The 9,839-nt window shown below is 42.6% G+C and overlaps 1 protein-coding gene across 1 annotated transcript; it reads left to right on the top strand.

The window, feature by feature from the left end:
- Positions 1 to 2,968: 2,968 nt before the first annotated feature.
- On the top strand, positions 2,969 to 4,535 carry c6h11orf96 (chromosome 6 C11orf96 homolog). The gene has a single exon (XM_085778359.1). The coding sequence runs from the start codon at positions 3,326 to 3,328 to the stop codon at positions 3,704 to 3,706; it is 381 nt and encodes a 126-aa protein (XP_085634485.1). The 5' UTR covers positions 2,969 to 3,325; the 3' UTR covers positions 3,707 to 4,535.
- Positions 4,536 to 9,839: the final 5,304 nt, after the last annotated feature.

Here is a 9,839-nt window from a genome sequence, read left to right as displayed (position 1 = left end):
GGCACAGAATGTGACAACTCACGGGACAGCACACTGCATATGATGCACTCTCTCATCGAACAAAAGCAAACCATTGGAGTTTATGAGACAGAAGGGTGTCCTAATTTTAAAAAAATGTAATGTGTATATGCAATGCCCTGGTTCTTCTGTTGCAGATCATGACAGTCCAAATAGTCTTTCTGACTCTTGTGCATTCGGATGATTGAGATAACTGCTGTGTGTTTACAGTATGTGGTTGCCTCACTCTTCATACGCACGATGAGAGCTGAGCTGCTTGTGCCAGCACAGGGACTGTAATAACTTCCCGACACTGTTTGTCTTTGCTGTGGTCGTGTTTACATACGTATAGTGTTAACACTCTGAGCAGAGCTGCCGGCCACGTTTCTCTCCAGACACACACATCAGGGTGAACAGTGGAGGAGCACTGACGTCACCCTGCGTATTTCATTTGAATGAACACAATGTGTTTCTTTTATACAAATACAAATATGAATATGAATACAAATTACTTTATCAATCCTGTATACAAGAGAAAACTTTGCTGTATAGAAGAATAGTAACTCTACTTTTACATAGCTTACTGAAAAATATACAGGATACACCATGCAAATCTGATCTGTGTAGTCACATATTACAGTAAGATTACTGTGACAGACATACAACAGACAACAGAGTGAAAAAACATTTTCACATTTTCATTTTCATTAGTGTTGCACCGATACCATTTTTTGGCCCCCGATACCGATTCCGATTCCCGGCTGTGCAGTATCAGCCGATACCGATACCGTACCGATACTACACTGTTTGGAAAAAAAAAATATATAAGAGCTTTTTTTCTTCTAATACTATAATCCAGTAGAACTTTTTTATTGCCTACCTGGTAAAAATGTTTAAGTACCACGTTATTTAACCTTTAAATAATGTTGAGGGTCCAATGTGACCCATTTTTACATTTAGGAACAGTAAAAACACCCCAAACATTTTTCCTCTGACTTGACCAACACAATAGATTTGATACATGAAATGGTCTTTCCTGCCACTACACTAATGATTACTGTATATACATAAATAACAGTAGCATAAACTGATTGGTTGAACGCAGCCTGATGTAAACATTAATAAACTCAGTAACCAATCACACAGGCAACTCCATGCTGTCCATGTGTGATGTTCAGGGACAGGTCAGGACAGTCTGAAGACAGAGCTCTGAGGTTGAAGTCCTATAATAATGAGATGAGATGAGAGACACCTGTGACAGTGACAGGTCTACTCTGTAGCTTCGTCTTGACCACATGTCAGCTGATCAGCTGCAGCAGAGGAAACTCCGCTGCTCTCAGCTGCACCGCGAGGAGCGCTTTTTTGCTGCATGCCAAAGAGTCTAGTGGAAGTGGTTGTAGTACAGTTTGAAGAGATGCTCGACACGTGGAATATTCCCAAAGAAACCGTTCGCATTTTTACAAACAGTTTGTCTCAAAGGGCTTTACACAGCATCATAACAACATCCTCTGCCCTTAGACCCTCACATCCACTGAGGAAAAACTCCCAAGAAAAAACAGATGTTGTATACAGACAAGAAAACTGTTTCATAGCGCTGATATGCAAAACATGGAAATGTTAACAACAGCTGATGAAGGCAGCTTCTGGTGGGAGGAAAGGCAGGGAGAGCAGGCCAGCTTAATGGGAGGACTGGATGGCAGACTGGTTCATGGGAAGGGAGGACAGGCCGGTTTAAAGGTGTACAGAAAAGAAAAATGAATTTGAGCCCACTGTGGGTCTTAACATTAGTGTAATAACTCATCTATCAGACGATGTAGCCCAAACTTTGTGTTTTCGAGTAAATCCGGGATGAAAGTGGGGTAGTTTTTTTTTTTTTTTGCATTGGATAATGCAGGCGCACGAATTATGCGTCACGTTGCTCACGATTCATCAGCCAATGCTACACACACATACACACACCAAGCTCGGTCTCGCCCCAAACATTGAATATCCCACCCGCTCGATAACGACCAATCAAATTTGTTTTCCTTGCTCGTGGAAACTCGTAGAAGGAGGCGTGACAAACAGGCAAACGGCCGTTTCTGAACACCTTTAACAGCAGGGGAAATGGAGGAAGGGGGCGATGCAGGCGGCGGTTGGTGGAGCTCCGGTGGATCTGTGGAAACACAGACAGTGTGCGAGACACCAAGACCAAACTACAAAGTGCAACAGATAAAGATAACATCTGTTCAAATACAGGTTCGTCACCGGCTCATCCCTCCAGCAAGGTCAGTGCAAATCAGTTCTGTGTTTTTTGTGCTGACAAGTCAACAGATACAGGTGGAGATGCAACTTTCCCAGCTGAGGTCATGAAAACTGTTACGACAACTGACAGATTCCAAACCTGCCACAGACTTTAGTTGAAACAACACAGCGTTGGAAAGTAAGGTAGCTTTTCCATGTCATACTAAGCAGAGCTTTGCACAACTCCAGAGTGTGAAGGACTTCCCAGCATTCTGGGAGAAAACACACAGTAGCATGTGAGTGTTTCTGACCTTGACTTTGATTTGGGGAACTGTCCTAATTCTCTTCTCTGCCCTCCTCCCTCACTCTTCCAGTTATTCTCTCTGACTCAACTCACCAAATGCCTCACTTCACGTTACCATCTCCATTTCTCTCCCTATGTATCTACATACAGTATATTTGCCCCCCTCACACACACACACGCACTTCTTTCAAAGCCCTAACACCCAGCACACGCGCTCATACACACACACACACACACACACACACACAGATATCTTCTTCTCATATGTTTATTTTGAGGAGGGTGACTGGCTGGCTGGCTGCTCTGGGGGCCGGAACCATGACTGAGAGGAAAGGAGGGGAGTGGGAGGGACCTGGCAGCCCTGGGAGTAGAGAGAGAGAGAGAGAGAGAGAGACTGAGTGGGTAGAGCTGCTATAAAAGAGAGAGCTGGAGCTGCTGGTGGCATCAGCACACACAGATTCACACACAGCAAGGAACACACAGGGTGAGCAGAGAGTTGAAACAGAGGTGTTGACACCGAGGAGTGAAGAGCAGCATCACATCTGCTCATCCTCACTGAACCTAGTGGACTCATCGGTTTGAGGAGTTTTCATTTTGCTCAACTTTGGACGGACTCTTATCTTGTTGCTCCTGAGAATCTGACAGACTTTTCTGCCTGAAGGAGAAGGAAGAGAACAAGGAGAGACAAGAGCTGAGACTTCCTCTGAGCAGTTCACTGTCCTCTTCCAGCTGTTGGAAGTCACAGCATTTGATTTAAAATAGAAATCGTTTCATATCCCCATCTTGGCTTCTTTTCTGCCAATGGCTGCAGTGCGTCAGATGGTTCTGGAGGCCTCCGGCTTCCACGTCCTGCCGGCTCACCTTATGGCCTCGGCCATGGAGGAGTTCCCCCAGCAGCTGCCCGTCCCCAAGGCCCCGGCCAGGGGCAAGAGCCGCTCACGGCGACCACGAGAGGCTCGCTTCAAAACGCAGCCCGTCACCTTTGCTGAAATCGCAGAGGTAGAAGAGGAAGGTTCCTCGCCGCTGGAGGAGGAGAGGGCACGCCGCTCCTTCCTCCAGTCCCTGGAGAACCTGCGGCGGAGCACGCAGACCCTCCACTGCCCCCCGTCCGGCCATCACAGCTGCACCCCCACGTCCACACAGGCCAGCCTGGACTCCAGTGACTCCGACTCCCCCCAGTGAGCAGCCGCCACCTCCTTTTATTCCTCGCTTCGCCTTGACGCCGCTTCAAATGGAGGCCAACTGAACTGACCTAAACTGGCCTTGTCTGCCAGCCTTGCCTGTGTGTGTGTGAGTGTGTGTGAATGTGTGTGTGTGAAAGCTGCTACTGTCATCCAAAAGTCTGCTTGTAATATACTAACATATCAACATTCAGTGTATATTTCAAGGATGCACTTGATGCAGACCGTGCTGAAGGCTAGTTCTACTGCTGTCTAGATATGATGAGTGTGAAAGTAGCAGATGACAGTGTTGAACACACACACACAGATGTATTCCTTTTCTACTGTAGATGTCTATGAGCAAAACTTGAAAGATGGCTGATATTTTTCCATTTTAAAGTTGTATAGGTATTTTTGTTTCAATCCAGATTTTTCTACTTGACCAGTCACTATAGAAAGGACTGTTAAGAAATGTTAGTATTGTGACTTACCACACTGTACAGTAAACACTTTGCCTAAGAAACGTATTGAGCATTGAAAGTGACCTGGTTGTCACCGAAGCAGCAGACAAAGCTTTGTCAAGAGTTGTTTTCCAGCTTCACCATGATTGAAATCTCTGCTCCTGCTTCAATTCCTGAGCAAAACAAAAAATCTTTCTCAATGTCTTTATTTATTCTCTTACTCTGTTCATAACCATGTGGAGTTGTAGACATGAGATTTTATCTGACTTCTAAAGTTACCTTGACTTTCAAAGAAAATCATAACCTTTATACTTTATATTTGTTTTACTTTATAAATATGTGTCAAAAATGTTTGTGATATGTTCTTTAATAAAATATTTTCCAAATATATGAAGTCATTTTCTACTCTCATTTTCATTTTTTATTTTTTTTTCCAATTCGGGAAGTGTAAAAAAAACGATTACTTCAGTGGAAAATGAGCTGCAGCTACAGTGAAAATCATATAAACCATGTGTAGTATGACAAGAGGTGCAAAGGTCAGCAGGTCAACACATAGATAGTGAATTGGAAAAACATTATTGATCCAGAAATGTGGATGTATGAGACAACAGAGAAACCTATGATCAACTAAATCTGGACTACGCAAAAGTGGAAGTCGTTGCGTGTCCATGTCCAGTGTTATTGATAAGATCAGCTGATGTCTGAGCCATAATGTAAACGCTCAGTACTTTCAAGTGTCTGCTGCATGCTTGCCAGGCCGGTGACGCACTTCAGTAATGTGAGGGTTTTCATCGGCCTGCTGAGAGACGAGCCCTCTGGAGCCCCGCAGACCGCCCTGCAGACCGCCGCGCCGCTGCAGCCGCCCCTCCTGTTGCTAATCAGCCTGTTCTCCTACAGTAATCCACTCTGTGACAAGTGAAACGTGATGTGTGAGACCACGGACGGAGACGGTGCTGCAGCAGGGGGGCTTTAGTCCAGAATCTGTTTGGGTTGGAGCCCTAAAAATAGAATTTGATTAAGTAAATCTGCAAGATGAGGGAGATGTTCTCTCCAGAGGTGTGATGGCTTAAAGGGATAGTTCACCCAAAATTCAAATTTCACTCATTATCTACTCACCCTCATGTTGACTAAGAGCTGTGAGAATTTTCAAAGTCCTCCGTGGCTTCTCTGAGTTACGGAGGGGCCCCGCGCAGCAGTATTTGTCCATATAATGGTTGTCAATGGATACCAACTTTCTTCGTCCAAAAAGACACACCAAAAAACATCCAAATACCTCCATACTGCTCGTCTGTAATGTCCCTCTTGTATTGAAGCCCCGACATGAGAAATTGTTCCGCCGGTCAGTGCACTGACACGGGAAGAACAGTGAACCGAGACACTGGGAGCTTCTGCTACAAACAAGCTTAAAATATAGACTTATTACATTTTTTTCAGAACAATTTCTCATGTCGGGGCTTCAGTACAAGACGGACATTACAGACGAGCAGCATGGAGGTATTTGGATGTTTTTTGGTGTGTCTTTTTGGACGAAGAAAGTTGGTATCCATTGACAACCAGAGAAGGCACGGAGGACTCTGAAAATTCTCACAGCTCTTAGTCGACATGAGGGTGAGTAGATAATGAGTGACATTTGAATTTTGGGTGAACTATCCCTTTAAGTGTTGCACTGTGATCCCTGTGTGTGCCGTGAGGAGCTGCTGTAATCACAGAGGGATACAGACTGGAGATCAGTGTTGAACTTATGTGCTATATGATGATCACCTCCACTGTGCTGCTGCGTCTGACGTGAAACAAAACACAACCGCGCTTCTTCTCCTTAACAACCAGCCAATAGGGAGGACGGACAAAACACAGCTGGTAGCGCACACAAAGAACTCTGTTCTTCTCCTCGTCTCTCACACAGACAACAAACACACACGTTAGTCATTGTTTGTCTAACTGCTTGTAGAGCTGACGTACAAACCCACATCCACAACAGAATTACAGCCGCTTATTATGTGTGACAACGTAAGTCTGGCAGTGTTTGCATCACTGATAGCTGCTCTCTAAATGATTGTGGGACTGGGACAGTTCTGAGAGAGAGAGACAGAGAGAGAGATAATCATGTGCCGGGGTGACAGATTGATGCCTCCACTTTCTGCCCTCTTTCTCCAGCAACCTACTTTTTATCTTGCAGAGGAGATTAGGGAGTGTGCAAGAGCTTCAGTGAAAATTAATCTATTTTCTTCTCCACCAAGTCTTTCATATGAGGACACTTCCTTCCTAATTAGTTTCACTGTCTCATTGGAATGCATGACTGATGCTTAGTTTTCTTAAAACTAAAGACGTGGTGTAAAGACTGATGATGACTTAAATTTGGCTCTGTTGAATGACTTTACATTTGTTTCATGAGAGGTCACCCAGTCTAATTCAACGATTGTTAAATCTTCATCCCTTACGATATCCGACAGACACTAGAACTATAATTGAGCCCTAAAAGCAATCAGCTAAATCTAAAAAGACACAGGAAGTCAGAGTGGGGTCGTGCAGTCATATCACGTTGTGATGCATCTTTGTGAACAATATCACACCAGACAAAATAGCATAAAAGGGCAGTTATCTGTGACATGAACCTGCAGCAGATGGAACACACTGTACAGACACACATGTTTGTCTCGCAAACAGGCAACAGAACCTGAAAGTTGAAGATTGACTTAAGACGAGCTGATATGTTAAAGGGCAAATGTTTTTTCCCCCTCATTCTTTTCATGAAAGGATTGTGACAATGTGATTTATTCTTGATAGATATACAGTAGGCAACAGTATACTCGCTGGAATCTGACTTAACTACATTGGTTTTGGTCTTCTGACAGTACATGAGCAGCACAGGTAAGGGACTATTGGAAGTGTAACAGATAAAAGAGGAACTATAGACAACAGTTATGAAAGATGGATTTACCATCCCACACTTTGTTTGAGGTCATAACACCGTGGGTGGAAATTGTCTTATGTAATGAATCACAGAGCACTCTGATAAACCGGGCTTCAAGAAAGAGACAGCTGATTCTTGTCCAAAATGTCAGTGTAGCCTTGATAAATAAACTCCTGAATAAGACACTTGCTTTCATGTGAAAATGGATCCTGGTTTTTCAGTAAATGAATAGGGATTGCTTCATTTAGTTCTATTCTATAATCTAGTTTTACCCTGTTCCCCTTTTCCTTTCACATTATTACAAAATGTACCAGAAACCAGTAAAAATAACCCCATAATGTCCCAGTTGTCTGCAGTTGTTTGTAATACAAACACAAGCAGGAACCAGGGACATATTTGTGGTCAGTAGGACCAGAAAAGGTTTTCACGATAGCACTGGATGAAGACTGTTCCATATCATTGACGTGAAAAAGACTTCATTTAAATCTTGACAAGGTTATTCTTGTCATGTGCACTCAGCGTGAATAATATCTGGTACAATGTTTACACTGGAACACGAGACCTCTTTGCCAAGTTAAAAGCATCTGCTCAGTGATTCCACCCACCGAGCATTATGGTAAGCAGCCTGTTGCTGCTGGTGTGTGTTTGCACAGTTTCTGTCTCAGACCTCTCATCTACAAACTCGCCCTAATTGCACTTTGATTTATCTATTTATAGCAATTATAGCAAAGATGTATAATGGCCCTTTGTTAGTCTCCATTAAGGTACAAAATAAACTAATGCACATTAATATGCAAATGTTATGATAAAATATAGATTCAGAGGTGTTCTGGTAGAAACATGAGTATTGGATTTTCCCATGGTGAGTGTCTTTAGGATCCATCTGGGAGGTCAAATCGAGTAGGCTACTATCTCGCCAGTCCATGCAATAGGTGAAACTCGCCAGTGGTGGGCAAGCCTTTTGGGTCTTGGACCACAATGAATTTTAAAATTTGACAGCTGGGCCGGGCCAGTAGATGATGGATGCAGAGTGTTTGTATGTGGACTTGTATATAAATGGCATGTAAAAGCCATAAAGTAAATGAAAGTTTACATTCAAATTACATTCAGTTTCAGTGGGAGCAGTGATGTGTTGTTGGTCACCCTTTTTTGCAAGTGCATCAAAGTTTGTGGTCTTTTATATAGTTTGGACAATTTTTGACCAAGATTTGACAGGCCGGAATGAAAAGTCCAACAGGCCATAATATGGCCCGCGGGCCTTAGTTTGCCCATGCCTGGACTAGACTGTGATTTTAAGCTTAAAGCTTTGTGTTTATTCAGCAAACAATGCTTGTTGCAATTTTTTTTTCAGTTTTCAGAACTTTGATACTGTACCTGAAAAATAGTGGTCACTATTTGGGCATAACCAACAATAAGGGAGCACTCACTGAGAGTTTTGCACGTGTTGTGTGTGTATGCATATGTCTTGCTACATTTGTGTATGTTTGGCTATTCTCTACAATGTCACTTGGATGTTTATGTTTGTGCATGTATCCTATATGCATGCCGTCTGACTGTGTATGTTGTCTCCAGAGCTGCAAGGTTTTGAAAGCATCCCTGACCTACATCCTGGTCTCATGACGTGGGGGGACTCAGAAGACAGAGCCTAGAACATTCATGGTTCTTTGATCTCTCTCTCTCTCTATTTCAAAGCATTTTCTAAGCTCTTCATCTCCCCCTGGTGCTGTAGAAAAGAGGTGATTACGGATGCAAAACAGAAGGTGACCCACATATTTCCTCTCCCTTAAAATCACTCTTTTACCAGCTTGCCCACCCTGTCTGGTGGGGGACAAGAAAATGTTACATTTTCTCCCATTTTGGTCTCAAACACACAAGCTGTGTACTTAAGCATGATCTACATCTAGTTGGTCATAGCTGGTTCAAAAGCATTATGAAAAAAGGGAGTATGTGTTATGATGTGTGCAGTAAGCTTGTTAGAGAACATATTCTGTGACTTTGTTTATAAGCAACAATCAAATGTTTTAAAATATTCTCAAATTATCATTCTGTCTGATTGTTGAGATCAACAGGAGTGTATTTTCTTGGTGAGCAGCACACACTCAGTGCACCCTCCTTTGAAAACACTGAAAATCCAGTAAAAGGACCCAGACCTGTTGCTCCGAATGAGGGTTTTTTCCATTTTAGGCAGAAAGAGATGGAGCATAGTCGTGGATGCCAAGCTCTGATTCTCATGCTTTACTTGGCACACCAAGTAAATAGTCATTAGAGGACCAACATAAAAAAAACAACCTTTTAGTCCTTTGCCCATTTTTAGTCTCTTACTTGAAAACAAACAGGCAGCTGAACAAAGTAGGCTATAACATATGTTATGCTATCACTGTATTCTGTATCTATCTTTACTTTACCTTAATCTTTATTCTATTCTAGTTTATTCTTTTTATATAAATCCTAAATTGTATAAAGTATGCTTTTTTTTGCAGTGCTGTAAACTGACCTTTACCTTTAGCTACTAAACATTTCTGATTCAGATTCTGATATGGTGACAGAACAACTTAATCCAACTATTCATAATGCCATTGATAACATAATTTGACCTATGAAATTATGGTATTGTGCTTCATGACCTTATGTGTTATCTCCCCTGATGTTTTTGTGAAAGCTTACACTGTGCCCTGTCTTTTTGAATGATGAAGACATTCAAATTCAGTTTAAAATTAGGCCATGCCTTAATTGTAAGTGTGATAGGTCTATAATATGATGGTTTGTTTTTAATATAGCTACAT

Source organism: Trachurus japonicus, chromosome 6, assembly GCF_045865225.1.
Source record: "Trachurus japonicus isolate A0001 chromosome 6, Traja_1.0".
NCBI classification, from domain to species: Eukaryota; Metazoa; Chordata; class Actinopteri; order Carangiformes; family Carangidae; genus Trachurus; species Trachurus japonicus.
This window is presented reverse-complemented; position numbering and strand designations above follow the sequence as displayed.

What these genes read in the sequence shown, in the direction of transcription:
- c6h11orf96 (XM_085778359.1), top strand. Translation starts at nt 3,326, where the DNA reads ATGGCTGCAGTGCGTCAGATGGTTCTGGAGGCCTCCGGCTTCCACGTC.